Source organism: Pristiophorus japonicus, chromosome 5 (assembly GCF_044704955.1).
Source record: "Pristiophorus japonicus isolate sPriJap1 chromosome 5, sPriJap1.hap1, whole genome shotgun sequence".
NCBI lineage: Eukaryota > Metazoa > Chordata > Chondrichthyes > Pristiophoridae > Pristiophorus > Pristiophorus japonicus.
The window spans coordinates 142,966,341-142,986,797 of record NC_091981.1 but is presented as its reverse complement, the minus strand read 5'-3'; the positions used below and the strand labels follow the sequence as shown (position 1 = coordinate 142,986,797).

Genomic DNA, 20,457 nt, shown 5'->3' with positions numbered 1-20,457 from the left:
AATGAAGAGGCATATAATGTTGTAAAGAATACAGGATTGTGAGAGTTTTAGAAACCAGCAAAAGATGACCAAAAAATCGATACAAGGGAGAAATAGCAAGAAATATAAAACCTGATTGTAACAGCTTCTTTATGTAAAAAGGAAGTATGAAGGCCGATAAATCCCCAGGGTCTGATAGTCTGCATTCCAGAGTACTTAAGGAAGTGGCCCTAGAAATAGTGGATGCATTGGTGGTCATTTTCCAATATTCTATAGATGCTTGATCAGTTCCTATGGATTGGAGGGTAGCTAATGTAACCCCACTTTTTAAAAAAAGGAGGTAGAGAAAAAACAGGGAAGTATAGACCGGTTAGCCTGACATCGGTAGTGGGGAAAATGTTGGAATCAATTATTAAAGATGTAATAGCAGCGCTTTTGGAAAGCAGTGACAGGATCGGTCCAAGTCAGCATGGATTTATGAAAGGGAAATCATGCTTGACAAACCTTCTGGAATTTTTTGAGGATGTAACAAGTAGAGTGGATAAGGGAGAACCAGTGGATGTGGTGTATTTGGACTTTCAAAAGGCTTCTGACAAGGTCCTACACAAGAGATTAGTGTGCAGAATTAAAGCACATGGTATTGGGGGTAATGTATTGACGTGGATAGAGAACTGGTTTGCAGACAGGAAGCAAAGAATAGGAATAAACGGGTCATTTTCAGAATGGCAGGCAGTGACTAGTAGGGTACCGCAAGGTTCAGTGCTGGGACCCCAGCTATTTACAATATACATTAATGAATTAGATGAAGGAATTGAATGTAATATCTCCAAGTTTGCAGATGACACTAAGCTGGGTGGCAGTGTGAGCTGTGAGGAGAATGCTAAGAGACTGCAGGATGACTTGGACAGGTTAGGTGAGTGGGCAAATGCATGGCAGATGCAGTATAATGTAGATAAATGTGAGGTTATCCACTTTGGTGGCAAAAACAGAAAGGCAGATTATTATCTGAATGGTGACAGATTAGGAAAAGGGGAGGTGCAATGAGACCTGGGTGTCATGGTACATCAGTCATTGAAAGTTGGCATGCAGGTACAGCAGGCGGTGAAGAAGGCAAATGGCATGTTTGCCTTCATAGCGAGAGGATTTGAGTATAGGAGCAGGGAGGTCTTACTGCAGTTGTACAGGGCCTTGGTGAGGCAACACCTTGGATATTGTGTACAGTTTTGGTCTCTTAATCTGAGGAAGGACATTCTTGCTATTGAGGGAGTGCAGCAAAGGTTGACCTGACTGATTCCCGGGATGGCAGGACTGACATATGAAGATAGACTGGATCGACTAGGCTTATATTCACTGGAATTTAGAAGAATGAAAGGGGATCTCATAGAAACGTATAAAATTCTGACGGGATTGGACAGGTTAGATGCAGGAAGAATGTTCCCGATGTTGGGGAAGTCCAGAACCAGGGGTCACAGTCGAAGGGTACGGGGCAAGTCATTTAGGACCGAGATGAGGAGAAACTTCTTCACTCAGAGAATTGTGAACCTGTGGAATTCTCTACCACAGAAAGTTGTTGAGGCCAGTTCGTTAGATATATTCAAAAGGAAGTTAGATGTAGCCCTTACGTTTAAAGGGATCAAAGGGTATGGAGAGAAAGCAGGAATGGAGTACTGAAGTTGCATGATCAGCCATGATCATATTGAATGGTAGTGCAGCTCGAGGGGCCGAATGGCCTACTCCTGCACCTGTTTTCTATGTTTCTAAGAAAGCATTGGTCCTTTGGAGGCTGAGACAGGATAAATTATAATGGGAAATAAGAAAATGGCAGAGACATTCAACAAACATCTGTTTTCACAGTAGAAAACACAAAAAAGATACCAAAAATAGTGAGGAACCGAGAGGCTAATGAAAGTGAGGAACTTGAAGTAATTAATATCAGTAAAGAAAAAGTACTTGAGAAACTAATGGCATAAAATCTGACAAATTCCCTGGCTCTGATGGCCTATATCCTTAGGTTCTAAAAGAGGTGGCTGCAGAGATAGAGGATGCATTGGTTGTGATCATCAATAATTTCTGAGAATCTAGAACAATCCTAGCAGATTGGAAGGTAGCAAATGTAACCCTGCTGTTCAAGAAAGGAGAGAGAGAGAAAACAGGGCACTGCAGGCTAGTTAGTGTGACATCAGACGTTGGGAAAATGCTGGAATCCATTATTAAGGAAGTAGTTATAGGACACTTAGATATAATTAGGCAGAGTCAACATGGTTATGTGAAAGGGAAATCTGGTTTGACAAATTTATTGGAGTTTTTTGAAGATGTAACGAGCAGTGTAGATAAAATGGGAACCAATGGATGTTGGATTTCCAAAAAACATTTGATAAGGTGCCACATGAAAGGTTGTTACGCAAGATAAGGGCTCAAGCAGTTGAGAGTAATATAATAGCATGGATAGAGAATTGGTTAACGGACAGGAGAGATAAATGGGTAATTTTCCAATTGGCAGGCTGTAATTAGTGGGGTGCCTCAAGGATCAGTGTTTGTGCCTCAGCTATTTACAATCTATATTAATGACTTAGATGAAGGGACCGAATGTAATGTATCATCATTTGTTGATGACACAAAGCCAGCTGGGAAAGTAAGTTGCGGGGAGAACACAAAGAGCCTGCCAAGGTATATCGACATGTTCAGTGAATGAGCGATAAGGTTGCAGATGTACTATAATATGGCGAAATGTGAAGTTCTTCACTTTGGTACCATATTTTACCATATTTTCTGTGCAGAAGGCAGTTCAGCTTAAAGAGCTGAAGACTGTCCAGATTGGAATGATTTTTTATGTTTTTTTTTTTCAGAAAGCAATTGAGCTTTAAGGGCTAGAGACCAACGTTTCCGTTTCGCTGCAGGTCCCGCGCGGCAGATGCCATTAAACTCCGTTCTAATGTTAAAAACAGCAGATGCATGGTAATTTGAATCGGTCGCACAGTCCCTTAAAGGGAGTCCCCAATAATTGTTTTTTGGGGGGGGGAGGCGGGGGACATTGGTCGAGACGGCCTATTTTTAATGAATTTTTTTTTCAGAAGACTGCACCTTTAAGAGCTCAAATCTGCTTTCAACAATGACAGCCTTGCCTTAAGAGAATGCAGCCTCACTCCAGTGACTCTGCAGCAAAACAACATTGGGCCTCCTGCTGAACGCAAAGCCTGAAGCAGCGTGGTCAGCAATGTGCTGTGCGCTAAAATCGTTCAAATCAGCAGGCAGCACCAAATTAATGTACTGCCTGTGCTTTCTAAATGGGCGCAAGCAAATCTCACCCAGCAGTGTCACTGGCCGTTTTCGGTCGTATCGAATTTCTAGGCCAATATTTTTAAATGGTGATACACTATTAAATGTTGGTGCTCAGAAAGATTTAAGTGTTCCCTTACAGGAAACACAGAATTAACAAGCAGGTACAGCAAGCAATTAGGAAGGCAAATGGTAAAGAAATAGGAGCAGGAGTAGGCCATACGGCTCCTCAAGGCTGCTCCTCCATTTAATACTATCATCTTCTCAGATCCACTTCCCTACTCGCTCCCCATAACCGCTTATTCCCTAATCAGTTAAGAAACTGTCTATCTCTGTCTTAAATGTATTCAATGACCCAGCTTCCACAGCTCTCTGAGGCAGCGAATTCCACAGATTTACAACCCTCAGAGAAGAAATTCCTCCTCATCTCTATTTTAAATGGGCGGCCCCCTATTCTAAGATTATGCCCCCTATTTCTAGTCTCCCCTATCAGTGGAAACATCCTCTCTGCATCCACCTTGTCAAGCCCCTTCATAATCTTATATGTTTCGATAAGATCACCTCTCTTTCTTCTGAATTCCAATGAGTAGAGGCTCAACGTACTTAACCTTTCCTCATAAGTCAACCCCCTCATCTCCGGAATCAACCTAGTGAACCTTCTCTGAACTGCTTCCAAAGCAAGTATATCCTTTCTTAAATATGGAAACCAAAACGGCATGCAGTATTCCAGGTGTAGCCTCAACAATACTCTGTATAATTGTAGCAAGACTTCCCTGCTTTTATACTCCATCCCCTTTGCAATAAAGGCCAAGATTCCATTGGCCTTCCTGATCACCTGCTGCACCTGCATACTAACCTTTTGTGTTTAATGCACCAGGACCCCCAGGTCCTGCTGTACTGCAGCACTTTGCAATTTTTATCCATTTAAATGATAACTTGCTCTTCGATTTTTTTCTGCCAAGGCGCATAACCTCACACTTTCCAACATTATATTCCATGCTGGCCTCTATTACAAAGGGGTTGGAGTACAAAAGTAAGGAAGTAGTTTTACAATTGTACAGGGCTTTGGTGAGACCACACCTGGAGTACTGAGAAAGGATATACTTCCCTTAGAGGTGGTGCAAAGAAGATTCACTAGATTGATTTCTGGGATGAGAGAGTTGTCCTCTGAGGAGAGATTGAGTAGATTGGGCCAATACTCTCTGGAGTTTAGAATAATGAGAGGTGATCTCATTGAAACATATAAGGTACTGAAGGGGATTGACAGGGTAGATACTGAGTCATTGTTTCTCCTGGCTGGAGATTCTAAAATTAGGGGGCATAGTCTTAGGATAAGGGTTCAGCCATTTAAGACTGAGAGGAGGAGGAATTTCTTCACTCAGTTAGTTGTGAATCTTTGGAATTTTCTACCTCAAAGGGCTGTGGGTGCTGAATCATTGAGTATATGCAAGGCTGAGATGGACTGATTTTTGGACTCTGGGGAATCAAGGGATATGGGGATAGGGCAGGAAAGTGGAGTTCAGGGCAAAGGTCAGCCATGATTTTATTGAATGGCGGAGCAGGCTCGAGGGGCTGCATGGCCTACTCCTGCTCCTAATTCTTACGTTCTTATGGAACACAGAAAGCACAATTATAGCAAAATGAAGATTAAAGTCTATATCCAAAATTCAAGTTGAAACTCAAACTCATTATGTGAAAACCACCCTTAATGGATCTCATGGGGGCCCCCTCAAAACTATGTTTAGTATTTTTGCCTTCAAGTGTTTTGTCCTATTATAACTGAATAATACATTATTACTCAATACACAATGTTACCAAAGCAAATTGCAAACTATGCGGCTTACAAGATGTTGAAAAATGGATGCTCAGGGGTGAATTTGTCAGACGTGCCTGCAATCCAAGTCAGAATTGAAGACAAGTATGTGCTTGAGTGATGTAGTCACTCAAGCACACCAGCCCTAGAACTAATTAGGGGACCTCCGTATATATCCGTAATTCATTTCCTGACCATTCATTATTTTTTCCAATGTTTCGTGCAATGCTACATTAATCTATGCACAAGTGAGCAAGATTTGAGTCAGGGCTGTGAAGCGCTTTACCACGATGTAAAAAGAGTTTAGAAACGTGGTCCAGATCAGTCAATAATTGTGTCAAACTGTCAAAGTTTCATCAGGAATGACTGAGCGTTTTTTTCAGACGTTGACAGTTTTGACTGTACATTTCAAGATGATTTAATAGAAGAATGCATGTGTGAATTGGGGATTCTGTGGCTTTTTTTGGAATGTAAAAGTCAGGGAAAAGCCTTCAATTCCTCCCACACAAAGCTGTCAATTGGCTTTAATCTCAAGTATGCCCTTTCCCTGGCTACACTGAATAACATTCAACCTGTTTACCCACCAGTCATCTGTCACTTCTTCTCTCTATTTCTATCTCTCAGAATATTTTTAAATATGATTACATTTTGAGTTGAAAAATATATGTAAAGAATATTATGTATTTTCTATCAGAAATATTTTTACTGGCAGATGCTTTATGATGTTGCTCACTTTCCCTCACTTCCCATTCTACTAATTTCTCCTTCAAAAGGAAGATACCAATGATGAAGCCAAATGCCTTTTGCAGGGTTCATCAAATTATGCAGTTTGTTTATGCCAGCTGAATTCGGATTTCAACTTATAGCTAATGTGGGTAGGCCGTTTTACTGTTTGAAAACTACAACTGAATTACAATTCATTAGATGCGACCACATATCAGAATTAATTGATATTTTCAGAAAACCACTGCTTCTGTCATAAATTCACTTATGGAAACTAGCAGCCATCGCACCAACTTTGATTGGACGTAGCATTGCAGGTTCTTGGTGTTGACAAGCCATTTTCAAAACTACTGCATCTGGAATTTCCACATGGGTTCTTCTGATCTCCTGCTATAACTTTGGCGGAGGGTTAGGAGAATCTCTAAAGAAACAGCATAAACAGCTGTTTATACCGTCTTCCTCAGGGCTTATGGCAGGAGTTCAGGGCATCCTCGCGGAAAATCTACTCTCTGATCCCTGAAGGCTCATGGGGGTAGACCTTGACTTTGTTCGATAGTGTAAAATGGGTGGGAGCAAGTCGGCAACTCATTTTACATCTCTCTCAATTTTTGTTTGCATTGGACTTCAATGGAAATAATAATTGCGTGATATATAAAATGAGCTGCCAACTCGCTTTTACCCGTTTTACACTATCGCACAAAGTCAAGATCTACCTCCATGATGTTTAGCACAATAACTATTAGACGTGGTGGGTGCCAACAATATAATTACACTGGAAAGGGTACAGAGGAGATTTACAAGAATATTGCCTGGACTGGAGAACTTTGGCTATGAGGAAAGGTTGGAGATGCTGGGTCTGTTTTCTTTGGAACAGAGGAGGCTAAGGGGAGACCTGATTGAGGTGTATAAATTATGAGGGGCCTGGATAGAGTGGATAGGAAGGACCGGTTTCCCTTGGCAGATGGGTCAACAACCAAGGGGTGTAGATTTAAAGTAATTGGGGGGAGGTTTGGAGGAGATATGAGGGGAAATTTCTTCACCCAGAGTGTGGTGGGGGTCTGGAACGTGCTGCCTGAAAGGGTGGTAGAGGTAGAAACCCTCACCACATTTAAAAGATACTTGGATGTGCACTTAAAGTGCCGTAAGCTACAGGGCTACAGACCAAGAACTGGAAAGTGGGATTAGGCTGGATAGCTCTTGGTCGGCCGGCGCAGACACGATGGAATGAAATGGCCTCCTTCTGTGCTGTAAATTTCTATGATTCTATTCTGTAGATAAGTGTATTACAAAATGCAGATTCACAAAGAAATATGGCAAATCCAAGATTCTGAGAGAATTAATCTTACATCTGCTTTTGCAAGTATTTTCACAGACGAGGATGGCACATAGTTTGCAAAATAAACATAATTTATCCTAAATGAGGGAATGTGTGGTTTGGTAGCAAGTGACTGTATTTGCTATTAAATAGCTTCTGGATTTAAGCACAATTTAAATGAAACCGCAAAAACTGATTGCAACTGAGCCATCTAAATTCCTGGATGCAAACTAAACTCCAAGCTATTACGAACATATTCTCCAGTGTGCACTTGTAAGTATAACGTACAGTCCTTCGAAACTTAAAGTAAATGAAAACAATTGCCAGGAATTTCTTCAGGATGTCTCCCACTTCGCTTCACTTCAGGGTTACCGCTGAATTTGTGCCAAAGTTATGGTGGCGGAGCGGGAGAAGATCCGAAGAAATTCCCGGCGAATGTGTGGTTCTAAACTCACCGTATATTGACTAGGCTGCTGATCCAGAAAACATAAAGTATATATTTTTAAATTAAATATTATGGATAAATATTTTCCCTGGGATCGGCCATTTAACACCCGTTTTGGTCAAAAATGTAAATTACCGCCCTGTACCACCCCATTTCACCTCCCAATTATCGCCGGCGGTAACTGCCAGCGTTGCTGTAAATCACCCGCCAACATCTGCCGCCCAGAAATCACCCAAAATTCCCCCCCAGCGCTAATTTCCACCAAGAAGTATTTTTTATGGCCCGCTACCGCCCCTATTGCTCCGATCACAACCACCCATTTTTTAAGCACCTACCTGACTTGGGCCAGCGTTATACAGGATTAAGTATTGACAGCTGGGATACAAACTTCATTCAGAGTGGAGATTACTACTTTTCACCATCATAACAGGCTGGCTGATCACTCCAGCTGATCCATCTTCTCCAAAGAACCAGAGGGGAGAGGAGAAGATTTTTTTAAATATATAAACGCAGCATAGTGGAACCCATATGTACAGTGAGTACAGGCATCTGACCACTGTTGGTGCTGTCACCCAGTGCTACCGTGACATAGGGGGTTGCCACTGTGCTCGTGCTCACTCCATTCAGATCATGAAGGTACAAGAGATTCCATTGAGCAAGTGTCGCTGGCCTGCTATGATTTTAGATTTTAGATACAGAGTAAAGCTCCCTCTACACTGTCCCATCAAACACTCCCAGGGCAGGTACAGCACGGGTTACATACAGAGTAAAACTCAGGCACCAAAGGCCAAAGGCCAGTATCGAGCCCACTCTGCTATGAGCGCCGAAATAACCTTGATTATTACCTCTCTCTCCTTCATGTCGGCACTGGTCTCGTCCTTGGTCTTCTCCATCCTGAGGGGCACCAATCCCAACACGCTGTCGAGGCAGGTTTTGATCAGACTGAAAATGTCCGCCTCGTTTAGAAGAGGATCCAGCTCTCTGCCGCCCAGGTGAAGGAGAACAGGTCAGACAGCCCTAGGATGGGGGACGTGACCCTGACACCCCCGGGGCCTAGCCGGGAGCAGGAGAGGCACGCGCTCGTTTTGAAGCCTCCGTCTCCCTCCTCCAGGAGGGGGACTGTTTGAGCCCAGACACTGAGGTGCAGCAGGTGGTCCCAGGGATCAGGGAACAGGTGAAGGCCCAGAGGGGGAGCCCCCCATTCTCTGACCCGGAGGGGAAGCCCCCCTTTCCCTGACCCGGAGGGGGAGCCCCCCTTTTCCTGTTCCATGATTAAAAGATCAATTTCCCTCTGCCACACAGAATCCTGCATTGCCAGCACAAGCCGCACTTCAGCACCAAGAGACCAAACACTTTCTTCTAAAGTGTATTGATATACTGTTGGATCACCTAATCAGGCTCGTATGCAATACACCCATAGAGCCAAGAGCTGGAAAGTGGGAATAGGCTGGATAGTTCTTGGTCAGCCGGCGCGAACATGATAGGCCGAGATGGCCTCCTTCCGTGCTGTAAACTTGATTCTATGATTCATAGTCAAATAGCCCAAAATTCGCTAGGCTCAAAGATAGCCACATGGGTTAGGTGCTGGAGGGCTGCTATGGATCAGAGCTCCAAGGAGAAGCAGTACTTCCAGAGACGAAAATAGGCTGCCACCCCTTTTCAGTCTCACTATCAGGTGATATAACAGTCTGGGGAGATACACCCCACACCTTCCCAACAACTTTTGCTCCCCATTACATCCAACCAGAGATTTTTGAATTAGACCGACGAGGAGCAACATCAGCATTTGTTCCATCAACATCATGAGTTGAATTTCCAACAAGCTCCTGGACCAACTTCAGTTACTGAAGAGTTTGCATGGAGAGGAAGCAACATTTGCAGAGGCTGATACAAACATTTTGAGCTTGCGACACATTACAGCTCGTTAAGAAAGAAAATCTGCAATTATCACATTTCATATACAATAAAGTAATTTTTGGAATACTTACAACCAGGCCTGGGCTGATCTAATTAAAGCCAGTTGCAGCAATCACCGCCAATGAAATAGTAAATGAGTGGTTCATTTTATTGCTTGAACATTTTTTTTTAAACTGAGGAATGCAGGTTGGCAAGTAATGATGCCTCATTACTGATCTCACGCCAAGTCTCGCTAGCTGCCGTCAATTCAGAGGCACACTGAACTCAGGGTGTTTGCTGAGCGATGCTGCCTGGTGTATTTCTGGGTCTGCAGAAACAGACGCTCCCAATCGAAACATTATTTAAAAAATAAACCCAATTCGACTCCAGATGTTTCGCGTCTGTTTGACTGGAGTAACTGATCAGTATCTGTGTAACATGCTGAGGGGCTGATTTTGTGGATGGCAGAAAAAGGATTTTGTAACATATGTAACACCACTCAGGAAAAAGTCATTGGAGTCAGCCCACTGAGCTATTCATTGCTGAACATGAATTATTTGCTGGAAATTTTCTCTCATCCCCCCTCCCCTTTACTGATGCTGGCTGTAGTGGGCCCGGGGGGGAGGGGTTGTGTCCACGCACATCCAAATAACCATTCTTCATGTGGCCTGAGAATGTGGCCGTGGGGCTATTCAACTGTAGCAGGCATCACAACTGCGATTTTTGCACCTGTGAGGATGCTCACAGGTTTGTAGAGCAGTTGCATTGTGAGTGGCTTAGCCAGTTACGTGATGTTCACAAGACTGAAGAAAACCCCAGTCAGTTGGGTCCAGGTCATGCAAGATGAGTTTACAAGGGACACCGGCAATCTCACATATAAAGTTGTGTTTCCTAAAAGTTGTCATATTTTCCCCTTCCCAGAAGAGTGAGACACAATACAAGAACGGTTTAGTTGAATAACATTTTATATAAAACTTGTAATTTGTATTAAACTTTAACAATGTATTAAAATAACATAATTGTTCTGAATTAAAATTTGTACAAAAAAACCCATTCTGAACAACAAACAACAAACAACAACATCATCATCAACAACAGTATAACCAACACTCAAAACACCCCTGCACCCTCCCACAATTCTGCCTGTGGCGACCTTTCCCAACATCTTTCCTTCCCAATCCCGCTCTGACCCACACCTCCTCCTCCCACTATCAATACCCCTGGCCCTGCCCACGTCGGGAACAATATGCCTTGCACCTGCACAGCAGCTCGAGCATGTCTGCTGAGGGGGTTGGAGGCGGTGGCGACAATAGCAGGGCTATGTTTGGGAGTTCTGGAGAAGATAAAGGTGCTGAGGATCCATCTTCAAAGTCGGAAGAAACTAGTTCCTCCTGACGATCAGGTGCTGTCACCATTGCTGGTATGACCGTCGACTGCTGCATAGAATTGGGATTGGCGGTCTGGGTGTTCTCCCTCACCGCGGCAATCAGCTCCACCATGTCCTCCGATTGATGGGCTGCTAAAGCCGTGATGTTTTCGGACAACTCAGCCATGGCTTGGAGGAGCGCTCGAATCAAGTCAATGCTCATCCTGGACAGTCCCACCATGTCCAGGCTCACATCTGCCTGTCGCGCAGCATTCCCACTCTGCCGGATCAGCCGCCGCCGATTCACCACAGGGGTCGGTGTGCGCTGTTGCATTCCGCTTGATCCCACAGTTGAATTCCAACCGGTGGCCGCCAGTAGAAAGGACCCTTCAAGTCCCGCCATCCCTCCCTCTTCCTGCACCACCACCATTACAACACTTTGAGGAATGATCTCCTCCAGCTCCTGCAGCACCATCTCCTCTGATTCTTCCACCATCTCTTCATTGGTTCTTCCCTGCAATGACTCCTCTCTGGGAGGGGCAGGCGTTCCACCTCTGCAACTGTAAAAACATAACATTAATAGTTGGTGGCAGGGGAGAGGAGGAGAGGGGTCAGATGTAACATCAGAGCAATTCACTTTGCGCAGGCTTATGTGGAGTACAAACATTTTTTACCGAGAATCAGATGAAACTATCATAAGCGAAGTATAGAGAAAGTACATGACATAACAAAAGTTGAATCCCAAACAGTTTGCTTTCCAAATGAGAGAGTGTGATCAACCAAAAAAATCACATGACAACTAACATGTCTTGCTCCCAGCATGACATTACATTCTACATTATATTGCCATAAGATTGAATTACATGATCGCAGTACAATTCAGGGATTATGCAGACTTACCCTCCAAGAGAACTGGTTCGGCACCAACACACATGGCGGTGCGATCATACGCTCCCATCAGGGCTGCAGTACGTTCCTCAAGCTCCGTCAGAAGAATAGTCTTCGACGGATCACCGCCCATTTTGCACTATTGCCAGCTAATTTTTTCTGCAAAGGTGCCAAAAAGTGTGTAAACTAATGTGACAGCTACTAATACCAAACACACACATATATACACATCCCCAATTAACCGTCCCCCAGTCTTTTAGTCAACAAGAGCATGATTTAAGTTTTGTAAGCATGCAAATGTTGCATAATGAACACAGAGGACTAACACAATGAGATCGATGATGGGAAATAAAAATATAATATAATAAAACGTGGCAGTACTTAAGAGTAAATCGTCAATGCATGATAAAAGTTAGTACTTACTCTCGCAGACCCAACGATGTCATTCCACCATTTGCAGCATTGATTCAGCCCCCGCATCACGGGCATGACGGAGGACACCGTCATGACGGAGGACACCGTCACAGCGATCTCTCGCCATAACCGCTGATACATGAATATTGACGGTTTTCCTCGCCCACCCCTTGTTAACTGATTCCAACGGGCCTCCACTTCCTCCACCAATATATAATATATATTTGAATGTTATTATTTATATATTATTATTACTATTATTTTTCAAGATGTTAAGATCTATTATAATTATTACTAATATTATTAATTATATTTTATATTATGACATAATTGTAAATATACTGAATATAATCAATGTATTCCTCAAAATACCTCACAAATCCTCTCGCAGCTCCTGTCTCACTGATCTGAACCAAGCTCTGCAGCTTCAAAATGTCCAGTGCTGCCCTACTCTTCTCCATGTGCAGGGTCACCCTTGACCCCGAAATCGCAGGAGGATGACCGCACATGTGCAGAGAAGATTTTCCGGACGTTTTCTGCAGTGGTTCTGCTTCCCTTACTAAAGATAAGGAGATTGCTGAGTTTTCTCCCGTTTTTGCCGCCCGCTCCAGTCCGCTATCGCTAGGCTTCACCACCGCCGACATTGAGGACCCGAAAACCGCGGGAGCACGTACCAGCAGTATTCCGGCAATTAAAAAGACGCAACTGCCAAAATACCGCTAAGGATCCGGCGCCAGCGATCGGAGGGGAAATTCTAACCCATTGAAACTATATTGCTTTCCAGAAGCTGAAATTTAAACTACAACCAAGCGTGACAATTTCTGTCGTGCTGTCAACCATAATTATCAAGGGTCATGACTGAAGTGAGCATTCTTAGTCAAGCCTCAGTAAGCATTAGCCCACTGGACAAAGTGCTCCGAGAGTACATCTCAAATAGTCAACTCGTGAACCTTAGTCATTAGCAAAAAGAGGCTGTTAATATTGTCCTGAAATTACAAATATTAACACAGCACTGTTAACCTGCTTAGTAAATATGGATTAGCACCTCCATCAAAATAAAAAACAAGGAAAGCCATAACAACTCAATAATGTCTGCTCAATGATGTACCACATTTAGTTCTGGGCATTGAACCTCACAAAAGATATATTGGCCTTGGAGGGGATACAGCACAAATTCACCAAAATTATACCAAGGCTTAAAGGGTTAAATCATGACAATCGATTGCATAAATTTGGCTTATATTGCCTTGAGGTTAGAAGGTTGAGGGGAGATCTAATCAAAGTATTTAAAATGATAAATAGATTCAATAGGGTATACAGACAAATTGTTTTCTCTGGTAGGGGAAATCCAGAACAAGAGGACAAAACCATAAAATTAGAGCTGGGCCATTTAGTAAGGAAGCAGTTTTTTGCACAAAGGGTAGTAGAAATCTGGATTTCTCTCCCCCAAAGGCTAAAGGTTCGACGTCAATTTAAATTTTCAAGATCAACAGATTTTTGTCGGGTAAGTGTATCGGGGATATCTCCTTCCAAAACAGATACACCACCTTGGGTACGGTTTGGGGGAGATGGCTCATCAGGGAAAGGCAGCAGCAGCCAAGTCCGTGGCACCAGGGGTGGCTCTGCTGCACAGGAGGACAGGAAAAAGAGTGGGAGAGTTATAGTGACAGGGGATTCTACTGTAAGGGGAATAGATAAGCATTTCTGCGGCTGCAAACGAGACCCTAGGATGGTATGTTGCCTCCCTGGTGCAAGGGTCAAGGATGTCTCGGAGCGGCTGCAGCGCATTCTGGAGGGGGTGGGTGAACAGCCAGCTGGCGTGGTACATATAGGTACCAACGATATAGGTAAAAAACAGGATGAGGTCCAACAAGCTGAATTTAGGGAGCTAGGAGGTAAATTATAAAGTAGGACCTCAAAAGCTAGTAATCTCAGGATTACTATCAGTGCCACGTGCTAGTCAGAGTAGGAATTGCAGGATAGCTCAGATGAATACGTGGCTTGAAGAATGGTGAAAGGGGGAGGGATTGAAATTCCTGGGACATTGGAACCAGTTCTGGGAGAAGTGGGACCAGTACAAAACTGGACGGTCTGCACCTGGGCAGGACCGGAACCGATGTCCTAGGCGGAGTGTTTGCTAGTGCTATTGGGGAGGGTTTAAACTAAAAAGGCAGGGGGATGGGAATCTATGCAGGGAGGCAAGGGGAAGTAAAAAGGGGGCAGAAGCAAAAGGTAGGAAGGAGAAAAGCAAGAGTGGAGGGCAGAGAAATCAAGGACAAAAATTAAAAAGGGCCACATTACAACATAATTCTAAAAGGACAAAGAGTGTTAAAAAAAACAAGCTTGCAGGCTCTGAGTTTCAATGCGAGGAGCATTCGTAATAAGGTGGATGAATTGACTGCGCAGATCGCTGTTGACAGATATGATGTAATTGGGATTACAGAAACATGGCTCCAAGGTAACCAAGGCTGGGAACTCAACATCCAGGGGTAGTCAATATTCAGGAAGGACAGACAGGAAAGGAGGTGGGGTAGCGTTACTGGTTAAAGGGGAAATTAACGCAATAGTAAGGAAGGACATTAGCATGGATGATATGGAATCTATATGGGTAGAGCTGCGAAACACCAAAGGGCATAAAACGTTATTGGGAGTTGTGTACAGAGCACCAAACAGTAGTAGAGAGATTGGGGATGGCATCAAACAGGAAATTAGGGATGCGTGCAATAGGGTACAGCAGTTATCATGGATGACTTTAATCTACATATTGATTGGGCTAACCAAACTGGTAGCAATACTGTGGAGGAGGATTTCCTGGAGTGTATAAGGGATGGTTTTCTGGACCAATATGTCGAATAACTAACAAGAGAGCAGGCCATCCAAGACTGAGTCTTGTGTAACGAGAGAGGATTAATTAGCAATCTGGTCGTGCGGGGCCCCTTGGGGAAGAGTGACCATTATATGGTATAATTCTTCATTAAGATGGAAAGTGACACAGTTAATTCAGAGACTAGGGTCCTGAACTTAAAGAAAGGAAACTTCGACGTATGAGACGTGAATTGGCTAGGATAGACTGGTGAATGATACTTAAAGGGTTGACGGTGGATAGGCAATGGCAGATATTTAAATATCACATGGATGAACGACAACAATTGTACATCCCTGTGTGATGTAAGAATAAAAAAGGGAAGGGAGCTCAACCGTGGCTAACAAGGGAAATTAGGGAAAGTGTTAAATCCAAGGAAGAGGCATATAAATTGGCCAGAAAAAGTAGCAAACCTGAGGACTGGGAGAAATTTAGAATTCAGCAGAGGACGACTAAGGGTTTAATTAGGAGGGGGAAAATAGAGTATGAGAGGAAGCTTGCAGGGAACATAAAAACCGACTGCAAAAGCTTCTAGAGATACGTGAAGAGAAAAAGTTTAGTGAAGACTAATGTAGGTCCCTTGCAGTCAGAATCAGGGGAATTCATAATGGGGAACAAGGAAATGGCAGACCAATTGAACAAATATTTTGATTCTGTCTTCACTAAGGAAGACACGAATAACCCCCCGGAAATACTAGGGGACCGAGGGTCTAGCGAGAAGGGGGAACTGAGGGAAATGCTTATTCGTCAGGAAATGCTGTTAGGGAAATTGAAAGGATTGAAGGCCTATAAATCCCCAGGGCCTGATAGTCTGCATCCCAGAGTACTTAAGGAAGTGGCCCAAGAAATAGTAGATGAATTAGTGGTCATTTTCCAACATTCCATGGACTCTGGTTCAGTTCCTATGGATCGGAAGTTAGCTAATGTAACACCACTTCTTAAAAAAGGAGAGGGAGAGAAAACAGGGAATTATAGACCGGTTAGCCTGACATCGGTGGTGGGGAAAATGCTGGAAGCAATTATTAACGATGTAATCGCAGCGCATTTGAAAAGCAGTGACAGGATCAGTCCAAGTCAGCATGGATTTATGAAAGAGAAATCATGCTGACAAATCCTAGAGTTTTTTGAGGATGTAACTGGTAGAGTGGACAAGGGAGAACCAGTGGATGTGGTGCATTTGGACTTTCAAAAGGCTTTTGACAAGGTCCCGCACAAGAGATTAGTGTGCAAAATTAAGGCACATGGTATTGGGGGTAATGTATTGACATTGATAGAGAACTGGTTGGCAGACAGGAAGCAAAGAGTGGGAATAAACGGGTCCTTTTCAGAATGGCAGGCAGTGACTGGTGGGGTGCCGCAGGATTCAGTGCTGGGACCCCAGCTACTTACAATATACATTAATGATTTAGACGAAGGAATTGAAGGTAATATCTCCAGGTTTGCAGATGACACTAAGCTGGGTGGTGGTGCGAGCTGCGAGGAGGATGCTAGGAGGCTGCAGGGGGACTTGGACAGGTGAGGTGAGTGGGTAAATGCATGGCAGATGTAGTATAAGTGAATAAGTGTGAGGTTATCCACTTTGGTGGCAAAAACAGGAAGGCAGATTATCTGAATGGTGACAGATTAGCAAAAGGGGAGGTGCAACGAGACCTGGGTGTCACCGTAATATCAGTCATTGAAGGTAGGCATGCAGGTACAGCAGGCAGTAAAGAAGGCAAATGGCATGCTGGCCTTCATAGCAAGGGGATTTGAGTATAGGAGCAAGGAGGTCTTACTGCAGTTGTACAGGGCCTTGGTGAGACCACACCTTGAGTATTATGTACAGTTTTGATCTCCTAATCTGAGGAAGGACATTCTTGCTATTGAGGGAGTGCAGTAAACCAGATTGATTCCCGGGATGGCAGGACTGACATATGAAGAAAGACTGAATCGACTAGGCTTATATTCACTGGAATTTAGAAGAATGAGAGGGGATCTCAGAGAAACATATAAAATTCTGACAGGTTTAGACAGGTTAGATGCAGGAAGAATGTGCCTGATGTTGGGGATGTCCAGAACCAGAGGTCACAGTCTAAGGATAAGGAGCAGAAACTTCTTCACTCAAGAGAATTGTGAACCTGTAGAATTCTCTATCACAGAAAGTTGTTGAGGCCAGTTTGTTAGATATATTCAAAAGGGAGTTGGATGTGGCCATTGCGGCTAAAGGGATCAAGGGGCATTGAGAGAAAGTAGGAATGGGGTACTGAAGTTGCATGATCAGCCATGATCTTATTGAATGGTGGTGCAGGCTCGAGGGGCCGAATGGCAACTCGTGCACCTACTTTCTATGTTTCTATGTTGTTCCTATGATATGGATCAAAAGCGGATTAACAGAGCTGAGGAACGGAGACACCATGATCTAATTGAATGCTGGAACTGGCGTAATAATTAGGCAATTAGCACTGAGAATATATCGCACGATTCGAAGACGTACTTTCAAAATGTCAAAAATTGTCATGGTCAATTATAACACTGCCCGCCTGACAGGAATAGGTGATCAAAATGGCGGTGCCATGCTTCCCTCTCCATTACCAAAGCGATCCCACCTGCTGCCATTTTAACTGCTGGGCCGATGAGGAAGCGACGAAGAAGAATATTTGCCTACTTTTTCCTCTTCAGCCAGACAGACCTGTAGCTTTCTCTGCCTCTCGAAGTGACAAGCTGCCGTTCTGAGATTCCGACACGTATGGTGGGTGGATGCATCTGTAGCACCACTACAGGTGCAGGTGTCAATGCTTAATATGGCAATAGCGCCGCCCCCCAGGATTTCGGACAGGGTCATAGTCGGATCAAAGCAGCAGGACCTGCAGCAGCACAATGGCATCACCAGACTTTTTACCATAGAACGTGTAACAATGTGGTACTCGATGCACAACATTTAACAAGTGACCAGGCAACACAAACAGCAAAGTCATCAAAGAGTTACAACTTTCAACACACAAGCTAGATACATCTTAATCAAATGATCTGCTGTCACAAATATTCCATTTACACACAAGGCATGCCTTTAATATTATTTCGCAGATTTTTTGACAAAGAAGGAACTTGCTTTTATGCGACAAAGTATTTCTATACTGGTGGAGCAATAAAAAACTATTCATGTGAAATATGGAGAGATTCAGTAGCTCATAGTGAGGCTATGACATCATCAAAGGATAATTTTGATGCTGTAACTCTTACTACAGTGTGACATGCAATTCAGCACATAAAGAATGAATACATAGCATGTTACGATTTCTCACAAACAATAAATTTGACTGACCTTCATCACCAATTGTAGGGCCTCTTGTAGTAAAAAGCCCAATTGAATTTGTTCTTCCTGTATTCCAGTGATGATACAAACACTCTTAGAAAGACTTTCTATGGGGAGAAAGACAAATTAATGTAAGCTTTTTTACTACATTATCAGTGAACAATGTTTTATTCTCCTCCTTTCAAGGAACATTTCTCCTTCGTTTTCTCCTACACACCCCTATGCCCAAGAAAGCAGGTAGGTCCCTGGAATGCGTTTTGGTTGTTTTTTCTTCTCCCTTCCTCTTCTGAAGGCAGTGATTTTTGCTGCAGTACATTTCCACAATTGTCCACAGCCCTCTCGTGCCTCAGCCTTGTGGGCATTTGTGAATGACGAAATAGAATTACGACACTGCACTCCCCATAGATTGGACTAACCAAACTGGAAGCAATACGGTGGAGGAGCATTTCCAGGAGTGCATAAGGGATGGTTTTCTAGACCAGTATGTCGAGGAACCAACTAGGGGGGAGGCCATCTCAGACTGGGTGTTGTGTAATGAGAGAGGATTAATTAGCAATCTCGTTGTGCGAGGTCCCGAGGGGAAGAGTGACCATAATATGGTGGAATTCTACATTAGGATGGAGAATGAAACAGTTCATTCAGAGACCATGGTCCAGAACTTAAAGAAGGGTAACTTTGAAGGTATGAGGCATGAATTGGCTAGGATAGATTGGCGAATGATACTTAAGGGGTTGACAGTGGATGGGCAATGGCAGACATTTAGAGACCGCATGGCTGAACTACAACAATTGTACATCCCTGTCTGGCGTAAAAATAAAAAAGGAAAGGTGGCTCAACCGTGGCTGTCAAGGGAAATCAGGGATAGTATTAAAGCCAAGGAAGTGGCATACAAATTGGCCAGAAATAGCAGCGAACCTGGGGACTGGTAGAAATTTCGAACTCAGCAGAGAAGGAAAAAGAATTTGATTAGGGCAGGGAAAATAGAGTACGAGAGGAAGCTTGCAGGAAACATTAAGACGGACTGCAAAAGCTTCTATAGATATGTAAAGAGAAAAAGGTTAGTGAAGACAAACGTAGGTCCCCTGCAGTCAGAATCAGGGGAAGTCATAACGGGGAACAAAGAAATTGCAGACCAATTGAACAAGTACTTTGGTTCGGTATTCACTAAGGAGGACACAAACAACCTTCCGGATATAAAAGGGGTCAGAGGGTCTAGTAAGAAGGAGGTACTGAGGGAAATCCTTATTAGTCGGGAAATTGTGTTGCGGAAATTGATGGGATTCAAGGCCGATAAATCCTCAGGACCTGATGGTCTGCATCCCAGAGTACTTAAGGAGGTGGCCTTGGAGATAGCGGATGCATTGACAGTCATTTTCCAACATTCCATAGACTCTGGATCAGTTCCTATCGAGTGGAGGGTAGCCAATGTAACCCCACTTTTTAAAAAAGGAGGGAGAGAAAACAGGGAATTATAGACCGGTCAGCCTGACATCGGTAGTGGGTAAAATGATGGAATCAATTATTAAGGATGTCATAGCAGCGCATTTGGAAAGAGGTGACATGATAGGTCCAAGTCAGCATGGATTTGTGAAAGGGAAATCATGCTTGACAAATCTTTTGGAATTTTTTGAGGATGTTTCCAGTAGAGTGGACAAGGGAGAACCAGTTGATGTGGTGTATTTGGACTTTCAGAAGGCTTTCGACAAGGTCCCACACAAGAGATTAATGTGCAAAGTTAAAGCACATGGGATTGGGGGTAGTGTGCTGATGTGGATTGAGAACTGGTTGGCAGACAGGAAGCAAAGAGTAGGAGTAAATGGGGACTTTTCAGAATGGCAGGCAGTGACTAGTGGGGTACCGCAAGGTTCTGTGCTGGGGCCCCAGCTGTTTACATTGTACATTAATGATTAAGACAAGGGGATTAAATGTAGTATCTCCAAATTTGCAGACGACACTACGTTGGGTGGCAGTGTGAGCGGCAAGGAGGATGCTATGAGGCTGCAGAGTGACTTGGATAGGTTAGGTGAGTGGGCAAATGCATGGCAGATGAAGTATAATGTGGATAAATGTGAGGTTATCCACTTTAGTGATAAAAACAGAGAGACAGACTATTATCTGAATGGCGGCAGATTAGGAAAAGGGGAGGTGCAATGAGACCTGGGTGTCATGGTACATCAGTCATTGAAG

The 20,457-nt window shown here is 43.6% G+C and overlaps 1 protein-coding gene across 7 annotated transcripts in view; it reads right to left on the bottom strand.

Annotated features, from left to right (window-relative positions):
• crppa (CDP-L-ribitol pyrophosphorylase A) overlaps positions 1-20,457 on the bottom strand; it is a 717,155-nt gene that overhangs the window by 397,590 nt on the left and 299,108 nt on the right. For all 7 annotated transcript variants that reach the window (XM_070879974.1, XM_070879979.1, XM_070879975.1 and 4 more), the window contains one exon: positions 18,280-18,377. In XM_070879974.1, coding sequence (XP_070736075.1) covers positions 18,280-18,377 — 98 coding nt within the window. The remainder of the gene's footprint in view (positions 1-18,279; positions 18,378-20,457) is intronic.